General features: G+C 53.3%; 1 protein-coding gene across 3 annotated transcripts in view; it reads right to left on the bottom strand.

The window, feature by feature from the left end:
• LOC101093689 (5-formyltetrahydrofolate cyclo-ligase) overlaps positions 1–21,122 on the bottom strand; it is a 33,418-nt gene that overhangs the window by 8,336 nt on the left and 3,960 nt on the right. For 2 of the 3 annotated variants that reach the window (XM_045058712.1, XM_045058714.1), the window contains exon 2: positions 18,277–18,538. In XM_045058712.1, coding sequence (XP_044914647.1) covers positions 18,277–18,538 — 262 coding nt within the window. Of the gene's footprint in view, positions 1–12,667; positions 17,939–18,276; positions 18,539–21,122 lie in introns of those variants that run through there. The other variant, XM_045058713.1, reaches the window with a different exon arrangement.

Consider the following 21,122-nt stretch of genomic DNA (forward strand, 5'->3'; position numbering starts at 1 on the left):
CCCCTAACCCGGAGAGTCCCCCTCCCTGACTCCCCCCAACCTGGAGAGTCCCCCTCCCCGCCTCCCCTACCTGGAGAGTCCCCCTCCCCGCCCCCCCCAACCTGGAGAGTCCCCCTCCCCGCCCCCCCAACCCGGAGAGCCCCCTTCCTCCCCACCCACCCAACCCGGAGAGCCCCACTCCCCACCCCCCCAACCCAGAGAGCCCCCTTCCTCCCCACCCACCCAATCCAGAGAGCCTCCCTCCCTCCCCCACCCAACCTGGAGAGCCCCCCTCCCCGCCCCCCCGACCCGGAGAGTCCCCCTCCCCGCCCCCCCCAACCCGGAGAGTCCCCCTCCCTGCCCCTCCCAACCTGGAGAGTCCCCCTCCCCACCCCCCCAAACCCAGAGAGCCCCCTTCTTCCCCACCCACCCAACCCAGAGAGCCTCCCTCCCCCCACCCCCACCACCAAACCCTGAGAGCCCCCCTCCCCACCCCCCCAACCCGGAGAGCCCCCTTCCTCCCCACCCACCCAACCCAGAGAGCCTCCCTCCCCCCACCCCCACCACCAAACCTGGAAAGCCCTCCTCCCCGCCTCCCCAACCCAGAGAGCCCCCTCTGCCCACCCAACCCGGAGAGCCTAGGAAACGCTGAGCACAACTGGACAGAAGTCAGGCTAAGATGTGCCATAAAGACCAATCACCCTCCTTCCCAGGATGCTGGTAAATAAACCCCTATTAGGGTATGTCAGGAAGGATCCAAAGAAAGCCAGCAACAGAGATTGGCTCCGGAGAAAGAAACCAGCCACGGGAGGCCTTGGATGAGAAGGACGCTTCACGCTTTCGCCCCATCCTTTTGCGCTGTTGGACTTTTTCACCACATTCGTATATAACCCCAATTTTTATCAGAACCCTTTTAAAGCATCCACTTTCCCGGACCAGAGCCTTGGAGGTGGAGTGACACGGCAGCGGAGTGTGCTTCTAGAGAGGACACTTGCGTGTGAATCCCTGGACTACCAGTCACTAGCCGAGAAAAATGCCCAACTACTTACCTTCTAAAAGTCTGTTTCTTCTCCCTAAGATGGAAATACTAGCATCTGTAGTACGAGTCACAGAAGAGATAAACGTCTTCATGAAGAAACTAGCACGTGCCCAATAATTGCTACCTTCGCTAAACTCCAGGTGTGCATAACACCTCTTCTCTCCATTCTGACTCTGGAAGTCGTTCCTTTTCAAGTAATCCAAACAACTGCAACACGAACCCACATGCTGAGTTACTACGCGGATCTCCTATAGGCCAAACCACCTGCAACTAAGACTCTCTACAGCCACCTGCTGTCCCAGCTGGGAATGGGCCCACCAGAGACACCCACAGGAGCCGGTCCTGAGCGCAGCGGGGAGCCGGCTGCCTCTCTAGTACACACACAGTCCCTGAGACGGGGGGTCACAGAAAGGAGTTCCCCTGTTCCCCGTGGCCTTCCTCTTCACAAAGGATCCTTGGGAGGAGAGTCTGTTGACAAACGAAGGAAAACGGAAGTGCCCTCTGCCACTTAGAAACCACGTGTGTGCCAGACCCTGTGCTACGGCACTTCACGGGCACGACCTCACTGAATGTCCCCAGCGGTCCCGAGAGGGAGACACTGTCATCCCCTTTCTCCAACGGGAAAACCAAGGCTCGACAAGACCACGCAGCCCGCCCGGAGGCATAGAGCTGGGAGCACAAGAGCTGGGACTGAACTCTGACTTCCTGGCTCTTACTGCAGGTGCAAGCTCGTCGCTTCCTGCCTGGGCAGCGAGCCTGCTACCTGCCTGCCTTAGGGTTGGGGGGACCAGTCAGGCGGACGCAACACTGCATCGGTCGGGTGAGGGCCGCAGCGAGGGGCAGGCGGCACGCGGAACCGGACGCACGAAAGAGAGCAGTAGAGACGGGTGGCCCCCAGAGTGGTGCCGCCCGGGAAGCCTTGACCACCTCCAGGCCCGGAGGTCAAGGGGTGGGAGTGGGAGGGGCAGGACCGTAGGCCCCAAAGAGCTGCAGTTGGAGGGGCCACCTGACCGGAGCGCGGCTCTCGGCAGTCGATGCACTGCGGCCAGGGGCAGGAGGGAGGACACGCCCCACTCACTCTCGGCCACCCTGGTCCCCGCGGTGCCGTCTCCTGGCCGCAGAACCGGAGACCAGGACAAGGACTTGTCGTCCATACAGGTGGACCTCCCCAGGCACCGAGCAAGTGGACGTGACAGACAGCGGGTGGGTCCCGAGGTGCCGAGCAAAGGGACCCAGCAGAGGTTTGCCTACAGCTGTGACTGGCGGTTCCCTCCAGATTTGCGAGTTGGGTTTATTTCCTTATATTTATACAAGGAAATATACATACAATTTTCCTTTAGAATATGTAAACATATTTTCCTTTAGAAATATATAATTTTCCTTTAGAAAAAGAAATACCTTTATGAATACTGAGAAAAATTTTGAGTCTTCTTTCAAAGATGTACTTTAGACATGTTGGCTATTTTCTTAGGTATACTTTTTATTGTATCGTAAAGCTATCTAGTATGGTATGTAGGGAATAACTCCAAAACTTATTAAATCATTAAAAGTCAGTAGGAAATGACTATTTGATCACAAACGTAAAAAATTACATTTTTTAAATCATCATCACCATCCCCATGAACAACCACAAGTGTCTCCTATATGAGAGCCAGCCCGCAAGGTGCTAAGGCCAAAACACGCAGAAGCGACGCCCGGCCACCTGGCTATGGGGTGGGTGAAGCACAGCCTGGGGGTCAAATCTGGCCACTGCCTGTTTTGTAAATAAAGTTTTATGGAACGCAGTCACGCTGTGCGTTCACGTTACAGCAGCAGCACTGAATCGTTACAACAGAGACCGTGGGGCACACACAGCCCCCAAATGTTAACCATCTGGCCCTTTACGGGAGAAGTTTGCTACATCCAGCTTTGTGACATCTCCCAGTTTAAAAAGGAAAAAGATAAACAAATAAAACTATGCTTCAGCTTACCCTATCTTGGTAGATATCGACCAGAGTAAACGTCGTTGGAAAAAAAGAATTAAACTGCTTTACTGTCGATACGCAACGATGCTTGGCAGAAAATAGGACCAGCGGCAACAGCTTTATCCAAGTGTCATTTTCTAAATGTGACATTTACTCTGGCTCTGATCTTGGGATACTCACACTGCTGTTGACAACCAGTCGGACCTTAAAACGTCCTAGAAAACTGAAAAGATGTTACAGAACTTCATGTGGTTTTCTGCTAACTTTAGGCAACCTCTGGTCGCCTGATTTTCCTCCTCCATCTGTAAAGTGAGTGGATAGAGCTCTTCAGTTTCTCAGATCTGTTTACAACCAAAGCTCAGTGATTCTGAGGATTCTGAGGACAATTCCTTGTATATGTGTCTGGTACGATCAGTAAATAAACGAAGCCAGTCACAGAAAAACAAACTCTGCGTGATTCCATTTACACGAAGTCTCTAAAGTAGTCAAATCCAGGGGCGCCCGGGTGGCTCGGTCGGCTGAGCGGCCAGCTCTCGATTTCGGCCCAGCTCACGATCCCAGGGTGATGGGATCGAGCCCCCACGACAGGCTCTGTGCTGCCAGCGTGGAGCCTGGCTGGGAATCTCTGTCCCTCTCCCTGCCTCTCCCCTACTTGTGCTTTCTCTCAAAGTAAATGAACATTTTCTAAAAACTAAAGAAGTCACATTCGGAGACAGAAAGCAGATGGCGGCCATGGTCGCCAGGGCTGGGGCAGCGGGCAGGGTGAGCTGTTTAAGGGGCACCCTTTCGGTTTTGCCAGAGGAAAAGTTTCGGGTGTTCGTCTTACAACACTACGTGTACCTCACACGACTGAGCCGGGCACCTGAGGACGGCTGAGTGTGTGCGTTTTTACCACAACGGGAAAACCGAGTAAGAACGTGGGTGCCGGGCCGCGTCGGGGGACTGTGGCAGGCGGCCCAGGGTCGTGAGAGGCTGGGGCTCGGGAACAGCAAAGAATGAGTGCTTCAGATACGGAAATGTCTGGATGCTCCTGGAGCCATTTCTATTGTCCTCGCTTTTTAGGGGCTGAGCGCTCAAAGTCGTCATTCTAAATAATTACAGCTCTGCATGACCCCCGAGCCGTAAGAGCTCGTTAGCAAGATGGAAACTTCTCCCTGGCTTCCGCCGTTTGTTTTACCAAGACGTCAGGCAAGCACTTCAGGGTCCTGCAAACTTTGCGGCGCAGCGCACTCAACTAAGATAAAGTTGCAGGGACACCGTATTTCTTCCGCTGGCCGTCTTCCTGTGCCCGCGGAGGGCCTGCCTCCTGGCTGACACCAGCCTGCGCCACGCGGAGCAAGCCTGACAGAAAGTAACCCGTGACTTCCAAATAACAGTGTTTACAGTTATCTGGTGTTTACGGAACGTCCTTTCCTGGTGGCTTCCGAGTGCGTTTCTCTCTCCAGATGCCCCTGTCATCTGCTCTGATACGTCTTCTTCTGGCGTGGGAGAAACGTTCCCGAAGCCCCGAATGTTCCCCCAAACCTGCCAGGGCAGCGTGGCCGGAAGGACAGCAAGGATTCCGAGGACGGCAGCTCTCGAGATCCGGTGCAGCCAAGTGAATCGGTGACACTTGGGAACAGCTCGCCGTGAGGACAGCCTGTCTGCGGGGCCCAGAGGACCCAGGACAGCACCCTGGACAGCTACAGGTCCGCCCAATAAATCATGTGAACACGGGTAACTGTACTAGGGTGACCTAGTGACAAGGTAGGAAGGAAAGTGGGGAACGAAGGATGCTGGGGTCCACAGAGGAGGGGGCGCGCCCGGGGAAACCTCACCAAGGGGGTGGCCTGCAGTACCGGCCGGGGGAGGGAGAGGAGGAGGCTGAGGGTCAGGGTGGAGAGGCAGGAGCGAGAACAAGCAGAGGCACAGAGCCGGAAGAGCACGAGCGTGTGCGGGGCCGGGGACTGGCTCCCCGTGGAAGGGCCCACCGGGGAACAGGAGGCACGCAGAGCACGCGAGAGGGGCCTCCGGCGCCAGGGCAAGAACCCCTCCGAATTCTGCAGGTTGAGCCAGGGAGCCCCGTGCTCAGCCTCCAAGGGGGAAGTGAAGGAGAGAGCAGGGCTCCACGCGCGCAGGCTGTGGGACAAGGAGATGGGGCCGCGCGTGAGGAAGTCACAGAACAAGTGGACGGCATCTTCGGGATCGCAGGGAAAAAAGGGAAACAGGCCTTTTTCTGCCATTTTAAAAAGCTCTCCGGAGAGTATTCCTCGGTAAGCGATTTCACTGCTCGTAAGGTTTGTCACAAAACCGCTGGCTCTTCCCGCACTCCGCCAACACGGCTGAGCGCTGCTGAGAGCGCCAGGCCTCCGGGCTGCCCCCCAGGCTCCGGACACCAGGGGCGGGTCCCCACTCACCCGAACACGCTGAACAGCACCCTTCCGCTCCACCAAAACACAACTTCGATATGTTGGGGCAACACCTTCTTCTCCTCCGTGACTTTGGAGACTGATGCTCACCGTCATGTCAGTCTCACCCCACAGGACCGTGTGACCTTGGACGGGTCACCCCCCACCCAGGCCAGCTCCCAGACGGAAGGGCTGACTTGGATGATCTCCAATATCCCTTCAGGCTCGACAATCCCCAGTGTTTCGGGAATAAGGATGTGTAAATGCGGGATCCCGCAGCTAAAACCACCACGTCGGACCAACACTGACACCTGCTGGAGATCGGGGAAACCACTCGGCACATCTCAACCTCTAGAATCTGGGAGCCTTTAAAAATGGGTGATGGGCATTGAGGAGGGCACCTGCTGGGATGAGCGCTGGGTGTCGTATGTAAGTGATGAATCAGGGGAATCTACCCCCAAAACCAAGACTACACCATATACACTGTATGTTTGCTAACTTGACAATAAATTAAAAAAAAAAAAAGTCTTGGACACCTCACCTTGAAAACATGTTATCAATGATGCAAGTATCTTACGAAATAAAGTTTTCTAAGATTTGATTTCCTAGAACTTAAGAAAATGTTGACAAAAATAACTTAAAAAATGTTTAATGTTTATTTATATTTGAGAGAAAGAGACAGAGACAGAGACAGAATCCGAAGCAGGTTCCAGGCTCTGAGCTGTCAGCGTAGAGCCCAATGCAGGGGCTTGAACCCACGAATCATGAGATCATGGGCTGAGCTGCAGTTGGACGCTCAACCAACTGAGCCACCCAGGAGCCCCAACAAAAATAACTTTAAAATTACTTCAGAGACTTCCAGTTCCATCTGGAAATCTGAGCCACGTTCCTATGCTTTCCTATATAATAAAAATAACCAGCTTGAAAACATAATGGAAAGATCCTATTCACAGTAACAACAAATATCAACTGATTAGGAACACACTCAACAAGCAATGTGCAGAAACAATGTGACTCAAATCAAAAACATCTACAAAGGAATACGGAATAAAAGCCTTGAACAACTGAGGAGGTGGCCATATTCCTGAAGACGGCTGAATGTTGTAAATAAATTTATTTCCCACAGGGGCGCCTGGGGTGCTCAGTCGGTTGAGCGTCCGACTTCGGCTCAGGTCATGACCTCGCAGTTCATGGGTTCGAGCCCCACGTCGGGCTCTGTGCTGACAGCTCGGAGCCCGGAGCCTACTTCGGACTCTGTGTCTCCCTCTCTCTGCCTGTCCCCTGCTCATGCTCTGTCTCTCTCAAATGTAAATAATAAACATCCAAAAAAAATTTTTTTCAATATACAGCTTGTTACATAATTTGACATTTTCCATAGCGAATGCACGTTAACCACTGTAATTCTTTAAAGGAGGAAAAAGGAAATTAAAACTGAGGAACTCCTCTTTCGATAACTTCTTCAAAATGAAACTAGAAACACGGACAGGTCAACACTAAGTTACTTCTAAGGCTGAGAATTCAAGCAGCACAAATGCATTTCTCCCGAGACCATTAACCAACTTTTCCGACGTATGAGTGGGGTTTCGGCTTCCTGCTCCAGCACGCTCGTCTTGAGAAACTCACCGTATCTCCCCTGACACAACCTCACGGCGAACTACCTACGACTCACGCTTACAGACGGCTCTGCTCCGCCTTCCGGAACGCATGAAAGAGCACCCTCCACCCTGGGCCCCCAGGGCGTTGTGGGCACACCGCCGTGGCGGGCGCTGTCGCCGGGCCCGGGGCCACCATGCTACATGCGAGGGTCATCACCGCCATCGACGAGCACCTGCTACGTGCTGGGCAGTGGAAAAGCCCTACACAAACTCTCTTCGGCCTTCTCGGCATTTCCGTGAGCCGGGCAGCACGATCCATCCTCAGGTGAGGGGCCGAGACTCAGAGAGAAGGCGAGGGCTGCACGCACCCACTAGCCAGTCCGCAACAGAACCAGTCCCCAGAGGCCGACGCTCCCGTCACGACCTCCCCATTCCCTCCTTCACGCGGCTCCGTCATCAACAGACCGCGTCTCTTCCTTGCCAGGACACCACCTGTTGTACACAACAGGCGCTCATGAGTGCGTGTGCATTCATTATTGTATCCATCCATCCATCCAGGGAAAGGAAAAAACGCTCTTCCATGATGGTGGGGGGTGTGCGAGGTGGCCTAGCCTTTTTTGAAACCAGTGTGGAAACTCCACTGCTAGCAACTGACCCCACAGAGGCATTCGTGTAAGCTGAAACATATCTGGATGTTCCTTGTGCCGTTGTAGTATTTTTAAAAATGGGATGGGCGCCTGGATGGCTCAGTCGGTTGAGCGTCTAGCTCTCGATTGAGGCTCAGGTCATGATCCCAGGGTCATGGGATCGAGCCCCATGTCAGGGTCTGCACTGAGCATGGAGCCTGCTTGAGATTCATTCCCTCCCTCCCCCCCCCACCCTCTCTCCCTCTCTCTCTCTCCCCCTCTCCGCCCCTCTCTCTCTCTCCTCCCTCTCCCTCTCTCCCCCCTCTCCCTCTCTCTCCCCCCTCTCTCCCCCTCCCTCTCTCTCTCCCTCTCTCTCTCTCTCTCGTCCTCCCCCCACCCCCCACTCACACTCTCTCTCACTAAAATGAAAAATTTAAAAATTTGAAAAAATGCAAGCAATCTAAATGTCCATTAACAGATCATTGGTTAAAAAAATTAGAGACATCAATGCAACACAACTATCTGAAACACTAAGGCAGATCACCCTGTGCAGCTATGAAAATAATTCTAAGGTTCATTAACAAGTGAAAAAGCAAAACATAAAACAGAATGTAGAGGATGATCCCATCTGCATAAGATGTTTAAAAATGAGCACACGCAGACGGAGAAGGGTAGCAGCCATGTTCACGGCACTCACATCTGGGGAATGGGTCAGTTGGACGTAACTTTTCATCGTGCCCCTGACTAAGCCACTGAAGTGGTTTACCCTGAGCGCGTAGTTATTACTTCATGAACGACAGAGGAACCTGGCTCCCTGTTTGGGTTGTCCTTGTGTGTTCGTGAGCACCAGCAGCGTGGGAGCACTGGCAGCAGGGACACACGGGACGGTTAATGGACTGGCCTTGCCTCCCCCGTGGCTGCTCTTTCGTCCAAAGACCACGTCCTCACTGTGAGGACTGGGCTGCTTGTGCGTGGACATGCCTCCTTCCCACCAGCAGAAATCAAATACGTAAAATCATCACTTCCTTCAGGATCTTTCACTCTCCTTGTTAAACCCACAGAGGGTCCCTGAGAGAGACGTGTCCTGCCCGGGGACAGCTGGTTAAGTCTGCGTTTCCTTACGGTTTTATCACGAACTGAACCGAGGACACAAAGTTCACGATTACTCCTGAAAGGGGCGGCCGCCACGGGTGGTGGGCGAGGGGCTGGGCAGCTCGTCCATCGTAGGAGCCCTGACAAAAGCCCACCTTCCCCAAAGACACAGTCCCTTGCCGTCGCACCCCGCCTTTCTTGTCGCCAAAGCAGAGGCGCAAGGAACTCTGCGGCCCCTGACGTCTAGCACGTTGTCAACACCCACCTCCACGTACTCAGAGATTCTGCTGTCTCCCTTAGCTAACCGTTTCCAAATGTATATTTACGACTTCTCTCTACTTTTACACCCTATGCTGATCTAAGAAATCATTTCAAAAACACGTGACCCAAAAAAACCCACCTCATCTAGAGAGGGAAGTGCACATCAGTCTGGCCCGTGTAGATCAGACACATCGTCCACGGGCCAGCCTCTGTTCAGAGCCGCGAGCTCGCCCCACAACCACACTCCAGCCAGTCCTATCTCCCGACCTCCCGATCTGGGCCTCCCACGAGCTACCTAGCAGAGGCCCCAGGACCACCACCAACGGGGCTCAGCACCTACTCCCCAACTCCTCCCTCCTGCACTCCCTGACTGGGTGAATAGCACCCACCCTGGTGGCAAAGCCGGGCTGGGCCTCAGTGGCCCTGAGTGGGCAGTCACCGAGGCCTACAGACCACACGCTGTGTGTGTCAGAGCTCATGCGTCCTCTCCATTCTTCAAGTGACGGTCACTTCTCCTTCCTGTCCTATCACATTCCCAGGGGATGCCCCACCCCCAGTCTCCTTGGTCCTGTCCTCCTCACGGCTGGCAGAACAATCTTCCCAAAACACAGACTGTCCGTGTCGCGCCCCCCACCCCCACCCCCGGCTAAAGTATCTCAGAACTCCCCAGCACCTACAGAATACAGTTCACCTCCGTGTGCAGGATGTGCACGCTTCTTCAGGAAACGGGCCTGCGGCGTCCGACACGGAGTCGGCCACGGCCCCGACTCATACTTGGGCTGAGTACGGCAGGGGCTTCTTGTCCGTCTGAACATCCGCTCTCCTCTGGCGTCCGTCCTACCCTTCCCCTTGGTGGAGCCAGGACCGCCTTCACCAGCCCAGGAGCCCCACCGCCTGACCCCTGCATAGCCTCTAACGTTCACGCCACGGCACCTGATGGAAAATGTTGGCCGATCCCTGGTCTAGAATCACCAGTGGGAAACCCAGGGTGACCCAACAATTCAATCCCCATTCTAGAATCCACTGACATGTACAGAGACAATATCAATAAAATAAGAAGAAGAAGAAGAAGCAGCAGCAGCATTCTGAAAATATCACACTGAAAAAAAATTAAAGGAATTCTCCATCTGGTGAAGAAATTAATAAAAACATAGAAATCAATAATAAGGAAGGCACAGCTTAAAAGCAGAAGCAGGGAATGACGAACCCGTGCAACTTTAGAGTTGAGTTTAAATGACCGTCCTTTGCTGATGCAGTAAGTAAATAATCAAATGTGAAAAACACAATGCCTTAACGAATAGACACACATCTTTGAATTATGACTATTACGGATTTTAAAATCCCAGGTTATGTTGATAAAAACCAGGAAGAATAAGCACGTTCACTTTCTTATCGTTTATAGGAAGTAAAGTCGATACAGGTGACGTGGACGACGCCAGCGAGAATTTAAGGCTCAAGAATGATTTCACGGTGACAGACGGGAACGCGCAACCACCGGGACCAGAGGCGGAAGGACGCAGAGGAAAGGAAATGGCAAAAACAACCCGTTTTCCCCAAACAGAATACAAGATGGCAGAGGTTCCACCTGTGGGGAGTCTGTCACCTGGGCTCGTCCTTTAGTGACAGAAAGTGTTGGGTGGCTCCTTGGACCCCTGTGCCGGGACGCAGCAGGTGGCAGGCTAGCCCAGCTGGGCAAGAACGACGGGCCGAGGCCCCCGAGGAAGCTGCCGTCTTACTGGGCTGGGCGCTCACCAGGAGGCAATGGGCGTGTGGGATGACAGTATGTTCTGTCCTGCAGGAGACAGACCGTCGGTTCCGGAACGGCCCCAAGAAGCCCGTCCCCAGCGCACTGGGTGCCCGGATGAAGGCCCCGCCGTTCTTCCCACGTGTGTACTTGATAAGGTGCCTGAAGGAAAAGCTTCTCAGCGCCAAGACCAGCGTGCTCTCAGACACAGCAACTTGACGCAAGCTCTTCCCCAGGAGGGCGGGAGTCCTCCCGGGATCACTCACTCCACGAGCAACGGTGCCCACCCAGCAGACGCCAGGAGAAGAGGGGACGGCCGGGTCGCGGCGCGCTCTGGGCGAATGGGGCACCCAGAAGGAAAGGGCACCTGGACGGAAAACAGAGCAAGTGACGTGGCTGCGTCATTACCTGCCCACGTGCCCTGGAGGCAGCCGCGCGACCTCCCACCCGAGAACCAGCAAGGTAGCGCGAGGACCGCAGGGCCAACCGTCCGTGCGGACGTCACCCCAGCCCCACAGGGGCACACATGACATGCAGGAACTCGTCCAAAATCACAGTTGCTTTATTTTTAGTCGTGATAATTTACACGAACGGAGGCCCAGACCCAAGGCAGCCCACTCAGGGCTCCCAACCTGGGTACGGAAGCAACAGCAGACGAGGCAGGGATAACATTCCACCTGGACCTTCCCTCCGCAGCCTCCCCAAAGCAGTGCTGGGACGAGATCCACTCCGACGCGATTCCGGCCCAGGACCCGCATTAAGCCTTTACTCACAAGCACCAAATAACAATGTCACAGCACCTTATAAAACAACTATTTCTGACGTACTTCTTTAAGTGCCCCTAGGTACATGCTTCTAATCATTTTTAAAATCCAGCCTTTCTTTACTGGATATAAAATGCTGGCCATCCGTGAACTTACATAAGCATTCTCTGGCTTTATAATAACAGCGCTGGCCCCATCGCACAAACCTGTACTCGGAGTCCACTGTGAGAACCAGGTGACACCAGGCACCGGCAGCTCGCGACTTAGAAGGTCTGCTCTTCCCGAATTAAGTGCCGGTGTGTGTTCTTTCCACCAAGCAACTCACTGACCCCAGACGGACGTCCTTCGATGCAAATCGGTCCCGACTCTTATCTACCTGGAGACAGCGTCAGATGCCACAGGTAAAGGATCCAGGCCCCTACGACTGTCCCTGCTTCAGATGCCACTGCAAGTCCCAGCTGTCACCTGCACCTCTCACACATGGGCTGTACATCGGAGGTTCCCACGGCCTCTTCTTGGGTTTGGTTAATTTCCTAGAGCAGCTCACAGAATTCAGAGAAACATTTTACCTACTAGGTTACTGGCTTACGGACCTCATCAAGATAAAAAGCTTCTGCACAGGGAAGGAAACAATCAACAAAACTAAAGGCAACCAACGAAATGGGAGAAGATATTTGCAAATGACATATCGGATAAGTTAGTATCCAAAATCTATAAAGAACTTAACAAACTCAACACCCAAAAAACAAGTAATCCAGTAAGGAAGTGGGCAGAAGACATGAATAGACACTTCTCCAAAGAAGACATCCAGACCGCCGACAGACACATGAAAAGATGCTCAACATCACTCATCACCGGGGAAATTCAAATCAAAACCACAAGGAGATACTACCTCACACCTGTCAGAATGGCTAAAATAAACAATTCAGGAAACAGCGGGTGTTGGCGAGGATGCAGAGAAAGGGGAACCCTCTTGCACTGTTGGTGGGAATGCACACTGGTGCAGCTGCTCTGGAAAACAGTGTGGAGGTAGAAGGGAGGTAGAGGGAAAGGGAAGCAAAAATAAGATAAAAACAGAGAGGGAGGCAAACCACAAGAGACTCTTAAAGGCAGAGAGCAAACTGAGGGCCGCTGGAGGGGTGTTGGGTGGGGGGATGGGCTGGATGGGGGATGGGCATCAAGGAGGCCACCTGTTGGGATGGGCCCCGGGTGTTGTATGTGAGTGATGAATCACTGGGGTCTATTCCTGAGACCAATACTATACTGTATGTTAACTAACTTGAATTTAAGTTAAAAAACAATTTTTTTTAATTTTTAAAAAAGTATGTTATAACTCAGGAGCAGCCAGACGGAAGAGGTGCAGAGGGCTGGGTGTGGGGATGGGCACAAGACTTCCCTGCCCTCTCCAGGTGCACCCCTCTCCCAAACCTCCCTCCGTTCACCAACCCAGAAACTCTCTGAACCCGTCCTCTTGGGTTCTTATGGGAGCTTCAAGACATAGGTGCGATTAAATCACTGGCCACTGGCCTCCCTGGCCTGAAAGTACCAGCCCTCCAGAGAAGGCTGGTTCCCCTGTGACCAGCCCCCATCCCTGGGTGCATTGGAACATGATGTCATTAACATACACTGGGGCGGGGCTGAATACTGATGAATACTGGGACGCCTTTATCACTCTTACCCCTTAGGACACTCCAAGGGTTTTAGGAGCTCTGTGCCAGAAACCAGGGCCAAAGAGCAAGTATACGTATTTCTTGTTATCAATCATAATTTCACAAAGTCCATCAGCAATTAAAAAAAAATGTACCCCAAGGAGAATTAACAAAACAGGGAGTGTGTGTTAGAAGCCAGGTGAGTGGGAATTAGAGAAGGGGACTGCGGTATGGGGGGGGGGGGGCAGCCGGGGAAGGTGTGGAAAGGTAGCTGAGCTCCGGAATCGTAACTGCCACGTCTGGGGACCCCCTCGCGAGGGGCTGCACGAGGCACTTCCTGCACATCGTCACATCCCCCCTCCCGCAACTGTCGCATGAAAAAAACATGTGCTTTGAGAGGCAGGTAACTTCCCAGATGGTCAAGCCTACATTCCAACTCGGATCAGTCTGCCTCCAAAGGCAGGGAGCTTAAGCACTAGACTAAAAGACACGGCCTTGAAGGAACAAACACGGAAGACATTCCAGCCCGGAAACACAGCGGACACGGGTGTCACGGTGATGCGCGTGGCGTGCCTGCGGACAACGGGTCACCGGCAGCGAGATCAGCGGCACCGACTGACGCCATCTCGCGGAAGCGGCTCCGCGACATCCGTCTGTGGAGGAGAAGACGGAAGCTCAAAGGACGCGAGCCATCTTTCCAGTCACAGCAAGCAGCCAGATTAGAACGCACACCCGGTTTATCGGACTCCAACCTACGGTCTGACTGCTGGGAAAGGCTGGCTTCCAGCAGACGCTCCGGCCAAAGCAGAGGAGTGGCAGAGAGAAGCCGGGGTCAAGGTGGGAGGGCAGGTAAGGCCCAGCGGGTGGCCTGAATATTCAAATTCTACCCGATGTCCCTTCCTCTGGCCAGAACTAGCTGGCAGGAACCATGGTCTGCTCGGAGCTCAGGCCCATCCAGCATCCAGGGAAGAGGCGTGAACAGGGCGGGTGACCTATCCCCAAAGGTATTTTAGGAAAATTAATATGTCCAGGAACCAATTCGAAATGTATTCCAATGGAACTGAAGACTCAAAACGGTGGACAGAAGATTCCCCTAAACTAGAATCAGAAACAGGTGATGAAAAACTGCACAGGAAACTCTGGCGCTATCTGAACACCTGGGAGGGTGCAAAACAGACCAGGAGCATCCTACGTCCACAAACCGGCTTCTCCCAGAAATGTGAAAAGCACAGCGGGAATGATCAGAAGGAACTCACGCAAATGCTCAAGTTCGGGGACAGTGGGCGAGCTGAGAGGGACAGAGAGCCCGGTGAGAGGCCAGCACGACCCCGCTGTGGCGAGGACAGCTGCCGGCTCCCCAGCGGTGGGGACAGGTCCGCCCCGTTCCCTGCTGTGCCCCCATCACACCCGCACAGACCAGGCGCTCGATACGTATTTTCGGAATAAAGTATTATCATCCGTCTGAATTTAGCCAGCTTGTCCTCAAGGACATCATGACTCAGTCAGACGCCTCGATGAAATTCAAACCCACTCTCCTTACCACATTCTTTCAGAGGCCGTGCAACCCTATTAAAGAAAGAAACGAGGTCGGTTTCACGGGCGTTACTTTCAGCAAAGCAGCCATAGCCCGCCCGGAAGCACAGAGCACGAACAACCCAGCTGGATGCCGCAGGCCACACGCTCAAGACCGTGTCCCCGGCAGGGTCCCACGCCACTACCGTGGAGGGTTTGGGTTGGGATGGAAAGTCTTCTTTGTGATCGTTCCGTGAGGACTCGGCACCCACACACAGAGCCTCTGGAAAGATCAGAAATAAAACACGAAGGCCGACAGTGAGGACACGGCAGCATGCTGTCCTCTGCAGATTTCAGGAAGGACAGCAGTGCCTGTGACAGTGAACGTGGATGCTCCGGCCCCTGCTCCCCTTGCTCTCAAACCGCACTACTCTTCCCCGTAGGGGGTCACCCACCCAACTGTCCCGTCAGCTCAGTGGTTAGCACAGCACCCCCTACCGGGCAGCACGTCCTTCTCCCAGGTCGCAGGAAATGGCACCGGGAGGGCATGAGGGAGCTGGCCCAGTCCACGTCCCCGGCCACGGTGACCGATTTGGGAAAGGCCATCTGACCCAACCTGGGTCAGCGAGCATAAGACCAGGATTTTACTGGCAAACTTGCTCCTTTCTTCCGTGAGTGCTAACAGCAAGTGTGCTGTGGAACCCAAAGCTGCCACGGGCCACCATAGGCCACCACGGGCCACCGCGGGCCACCACGGGCCACCATGTAGCAACTGGAACACACGGATGACAGCGGAGTCACACAGCAGAGCCAGAGTTGACCCTAATCACTCGGTCTAGTGTATCAAAAGCTCGCCCTTCTGTGGATTTCTCAGTCTCTGAGCCAATAAAATCCCCTTTTCCGTTAAGCCAGGTTGACTCAGATCACGTACTCTCCGTGGAAAGACTCGTGGCTAATCTAGTTGCCTGAGCAGCCCTCACTCTGAGGAGAAGTTCAGCAGAGAGGCGGCCCCTCTACTCCACTTAGCAATCTGCTATTTTGTTAGGTAGCAAACCCCAGGTGGACCTTTGCTCAGGTCACTCCTTTCTAAGCGGCGATGACTCGAGCAAACCCGAAAGATAAACCGGCTACGGGAGCTACGGCGGGACGGCGGTCTGAGCTCTAAGCAGCTCGTCCCACACACTGTGAAGCGAGATTTGTACTTCCCCCAAAACTAGCCCGTTGTTAGCGGCTGATACCGGGGACACCCGTGTGCAGAGTGCGACGCGGGCAGATAACAAAAGGCAGAGGCTGCCTGCTCAAACACCTCTCCCGACAGCAGCGAAGAGCCTCCCCTCCCAGGCGGCAGTTCCAAGAAACCAGACGTAATCCCCTATCCACTTGCAACCCAGACTGCAAGTACCTGCCAAGAACCCACGGAGGGGAGCAGCTGGTCCCACAACCACGGCGTGGAAACGCACAGAGGAGGAAAAAGTGAAGTGTCTTGGGTAGGCTTCTTTCTACTCAGAGCCAAGCCCTGAATGTCTACATTTGTAACGTTCTGTACCTTTGCATTTGACGCTTGTATCTGACATACACTGCAGGCTGGGGTATTTTTCTACGTACATACACTTGCTGTCTCCCCAGTTAGAGTGTGAGCCCCCTGAAGTCCAGGACCTCGTCTCTGCAGACCTAACAGTGTCTCCCACAACGCAGATGCTCACGAAACATTTGCTAGAAATTACCAAAATGCTATATGCTTGGCTAGCAATGAGTTGACAGTAAAACGAGTAATTCTGCCCACGTGCCAAATCATGCCAGCCACCTGCTAAAAACCATACATAATGAGTTAGCTCACTTACTTGGCCTGAGTTTATCTAACCAGGAAGTGCAACTAAATTAGGAGCAAAGATCACGCTTCGTCCTTACTTTTCCAGCTGCTGTACTTACACAGAAATAGAACAAAAGCATGGAAGTTCAGGCTGATGCATTTTGGCTCAGCCTAAGGAACGCACTGCAGAATGGACAGAGCAAAGACACTGGGCTCGGCCTCCGGAATTTCAGCAGGGGCGTTACAGAGGTGATGTGAGCACTGGAGGAGCAGTTAACACAGAGTCAGACAGAAGTGGACTGTCCCGGGTCCCACCCTCAAGCCTGCGAGTCTGGAGACGTGGCTGCATTAAGTCTGAGCGACGTCAGGGCCTCATCTTATATGCCTGGGCCGCCCCCAAGATATACCACGCCCCTTCATCGTCTCACTGTCTTAAAATGCTTGCAATCTTTCCCCTTGAAAATACGAGAGTCTGATAACGTTGGCATTCATCTGCTCTACTGTGCAGGGCCAGCAGGGAGGTGGTCTGAGTGTACCCTTGGTGCCTAAATGTCTGGCAAAGGGCAGGACTGGACAACAGGGGGAGGTTAAGGAAGCAGAGTAGGTAACCCCCCTAATACCACGAGCCCTGACTCAATCCCCTCCCGCCCCATCTTACTGATTTTGTAGGTTACGGGGTTACATTGGAAGAGAACAGAAATTGAGAGGCAAGGGCATAACGCTGCTTTGGGTTTCCTTCCAACCACTGAAGTCTTAAAAATATACCTTGAAGAAAGGTTTGGGCCTCGGTGTTACAAACTAGGACTCTTAGCTCGTTTTGTGTTTAGCTCTTTGGCTGCTTCCTAATGATTAAATCTCCCGAGTGGCTGCGGGAAGGGAAGAGCATGTGTAAAGGTCCTGTGGTAGAGAAGGCAGAGTGGGGGCGGGAGGCAAGACACTCAGAGGGGCCGGGACGTGGCTTATGCAGGCGGGAGGAGAAAGGTGAAAACGACGGCAGCACAGGGCGCATCGGGAAGAGCCTCGTTGAGGGGCGTTCCCTTCCACGAGAGGGCGGGCAGCAGAAGTCACCGAGAGACTTTGCCCAGGGAACAGAAGCGGTCAGATCTGCGTTTCGGGAGTCTTGCTTCACTTACTGTGCGGAGAGTGGACCGGCAGGGGAGGAGGGGATACACTGCGCGGCGAGAAAGAGCAGCGAGGAGGCCGTCGCGACAAGCCGGTGGCCGGGACGTCCTGGCGGCGGGGCGCAGGGGGCGGGGGGAGCGGCATGTTCGATACAGCAGGTACGATCGTGGGGACTCGGCGCAGGACCGCACGACAGGCGTGAGAGGGAGGGAGCAAGCAAGGCTGACCTTGAGACCCCTGCGCGGTCAGCTGGGCGGCTGACGGTAGCGCAGCCGGTGCCACGCCCAGAGAGACACACGGCGGAAGGGGTTGAGGGAACGTGACTGCGTCTGGAAGAGGCTGTGTTTGAGAGGCCCACGTGACTTCCAAGAGGCGATGTCCACAAGGCAGCTGCCTGGAGAGGTAAAAGCTTCTAGCGTGAATGGAAATGCGCCCATTAATTCACAGCCCGTCACGGAAATCACGGGAAACGATCACCTTACTCGGGGACAATGTCTAATTCAACCCACAAGGGCAAGAGTCTGAGAAGAGGCATCCGCAGTCCTCTCACGGCTGGCACCTGACGGCTTAGAGGGCATCTCACCCTAAGCCAGCTAACAGGGGTGTCTCGGAATGTAAGCACCACAGGGCTCATCCCGGTAAGAAAATCGACCCCCCGTGACCCGCACATGACCAGTGGGCCACAGTCCCACAGCACCCTCACGTGCCAGTCCCGATACCATTAACACTCGCCTGTGGATAAGGCTTCCTCCCGGACCTCATCCTCTCCAGGCTGAAGGATATTCCAGGACGTCCTGGGAAGTAACGAAATTTCGTCGGGGGACGTCAGTCTCAGCATGTCCATGTGGCTGTTCTGGAACCGGTACCGTGGGACGAAGCAGGTCTTCCCTTGCCGGAAAATGTCCCTGATGATCTCTTCTGTCTCGACTTCGTCTTGCATGCTCAGAAAGATGGAGATTCTTTTCGACTTCTGATACTGACTGTGAGCTATCACCTAAATGGGAAATGATGACAATTGCCCTTTTTCTCCAAGATTACACTTGTAAAATCCAGCGGCTCCCCCGATACATTTTGCACGCGCCCCCTTCTCTCTGAGCTTGCCCTTCTCCAGTATCTTCAACTACCCAAACCCAAGGCCTCAAAAGAACGCAGAGAGGCGGAGGGGGGTCAGACGGTGCTGCGCCCTGAAGCCTAGCGCTTGGTTCCGAGACGGCAACCACCTCTCTGACGGCTCTGGCCTCTCTGGCCCGCCTCCTCTAGGACTGAAAACTCATTACAAAGTCGCCGTGGGCCCTGCTGTCTGTGCGGAGAATTCCAGGCTTGGCCTCCAGCCACCTGCTGCGGCCAACTCCGGTCATCCCAAGCTCTGCCTGGGGTTAACTCTGAGCCTCGGCTCCCACGACTGCCTGGACAACCAGGCTTCTCCCCTCCAAAGTTCTGCCCATTTAAGCCAACTCAAGCCCTCGCTTCTCCTGACTTCTGCGGAGCACTTACAACACTTAAAAGTTCACGTACAACCTAACAGTCATGTAGGATCAGATTGGTTGCTAATCGGTGGTACTCTAACCAGTCCGCAGGCTCCTGGGAGCAGAGAACACGCCCTGTAATTCTCTCAGCTCTGTCCACCTCCGTGCCATCGCCTACAACTCTTCTGCTCACATGGGTGTTAAAGTGGCACGGAGAGGGGGGGCGGATCCTGGAGAGGTGAAGTCCTTCCAGAAACAAGTGCCAAGTTGTGCGAAGGCGGCCCCGAGTCAGAGGACGCCTCCCTGCTCCTTCCTGCTCAGTTTAATGGTGCATCGGGCAGAGAGGGCAGAGCTGTGCCAGCCACACAACAGTTACGATCTCAGAACTGCCCCAGACTCGGAAGTTAGCTCCTGGCTCCCCTTTTGCTCTTGTTCCCTTCCTTTTCTGTTCCTCCGAGCTCAGAAGAAAAAGATACTGCCCCCGAGGCTTATCAACATGACTGGCAGAAACAGGTACAGAAAGTCGAGTTATTCCTAACAGAAAGGAGCACATAGAAATTCAGTAGATGGAGCAAAGCAGACCGGTGTCAAGGAAGGAAGTTCACTCCATCTCCGAGAAGTCACAAAGCTGTCATGAGGCTAAAATAAGGCAAAACAAAACAAAACAAAACAAACGTGAAACCCAGATCATGGGCAGACCTGAGCCATCTGGCACGCAAGTCGTTTCTGAGAAAGTCAAGGTCTATCGTGTTCTCTTTATTTTTTTTTTAATGTTTATTTATTTTTGAGACAGAGAGAGGCAGAGCATGAATGGGGGAGGGTCACAGAGAGAGGGAGACACAGAATCCGAAGCAGGCTCCAGGCTCTGAGCTGTCAGCACAGAGCCCGACACGGGGCTCGAACTCATGGGCCATGAGATCATGACCTGAGCTGAAGTCGGACGCTTAACCGACTGGGCCACCCAGGCACCCCTCGTGTTCTCTTTAAAGAGAATATAAAACATCACGAGCTGATTAAGCAGAAATAAACATCGGTTAAAATTCAGTGTGAAACTGTGTATACACATTTATCTTTCTTGCTTTTAAAAATCTCATTTATCGGACGGTAAAAAAGCACAAAAAGAGAAAGCCATTATAACACTGAGAACAAGAGAACGGAGACTGAACTAATTTCTGTGAGACGGTGCAGATGGGCGCTATTTACACAAACAGCAACAGACACAGCACTCAGAGGACGTGGCCGTAGGTCAGGCAGGACCGACTCCTCCCAAAGTGACCACAAAAGGCAAAGGAGAGACCCAGGAGCTGTCATGCCCTCACTCATAAACACGCACCCACAATAAAGGTTCATCAAACATCCTAGGAAGCTAAAACACAAAATAGAAGGACTAAGGAGGTGGAGATGATCCAGCAGGAAACGGAGATAATTCAGAGAATGGGGAATTTTTTAATTCTAATTAGTTACCTCAGACAAATTCAAGAAGATAGTTGCATCTATAAAATAACAACAGACAGCTATGGAAAGAAAGCAATCAGAGATTAAGAAATAATACTTGAAAATTAAAATTAAGGGGCGCCTGGGTGGCTTGGTCGGTTAAGCGTCCGACTTCGGCTCAGGTCATGATCTCACGGTCCGTGACTTCGAGCCCCGCGTCGGGCTCTGTGCTGACGGCTCAGAGCCTGGGGCCTGTTTCAGATTCTGTGTCTCCCTCTCTCTCTGCTCGTCCCCTGTTCAGGCTCTGTCTCTCTGTGTCTCAAAAATAAATAAACGTTAAAAAAAAAAAAGAAAATTAAAATTAAGAACACCAAAATTTAAAAATTCAGGAGAGGGGCGCCTGGGTGGCTTAGTAGGTTAAGTGTCCAACTCTTGGTTTCAACTTAAGTCATGACCCCACGGTTCATGAGTTAGAGCCCCGCATCAGCACAGAGCCTGCTTGGGTTTCTCTCTCCCTCTCTCTCTGCCCCTCCCCCACTCTTCATTCACACTCTCTCTCTGAAAATAAATAAGCATTTTTTTTTTTAAATCAGGAGAAAGCCTTAAAGTGGGAGAAAAAGGCAAAGAAATGAGGAAAGTAAAAGAAAAATCTGTTTAAGAAACACAGAAAGCTGACAT

The sequence above is a fragment of the Felis catus genome, chromosome B3, assembly GCF_018350175.1.
Source record: "Felis catus isolate Fca126 chromosome B3, F.catus_Fca126_mat1.0, whole genome shotgun sequence".
Taxonomy (NCBI): Eukaryota; Metazoa; Chordata; class Mammalia; order Carnivora; family Felidae; genus Felis; species Felis catus.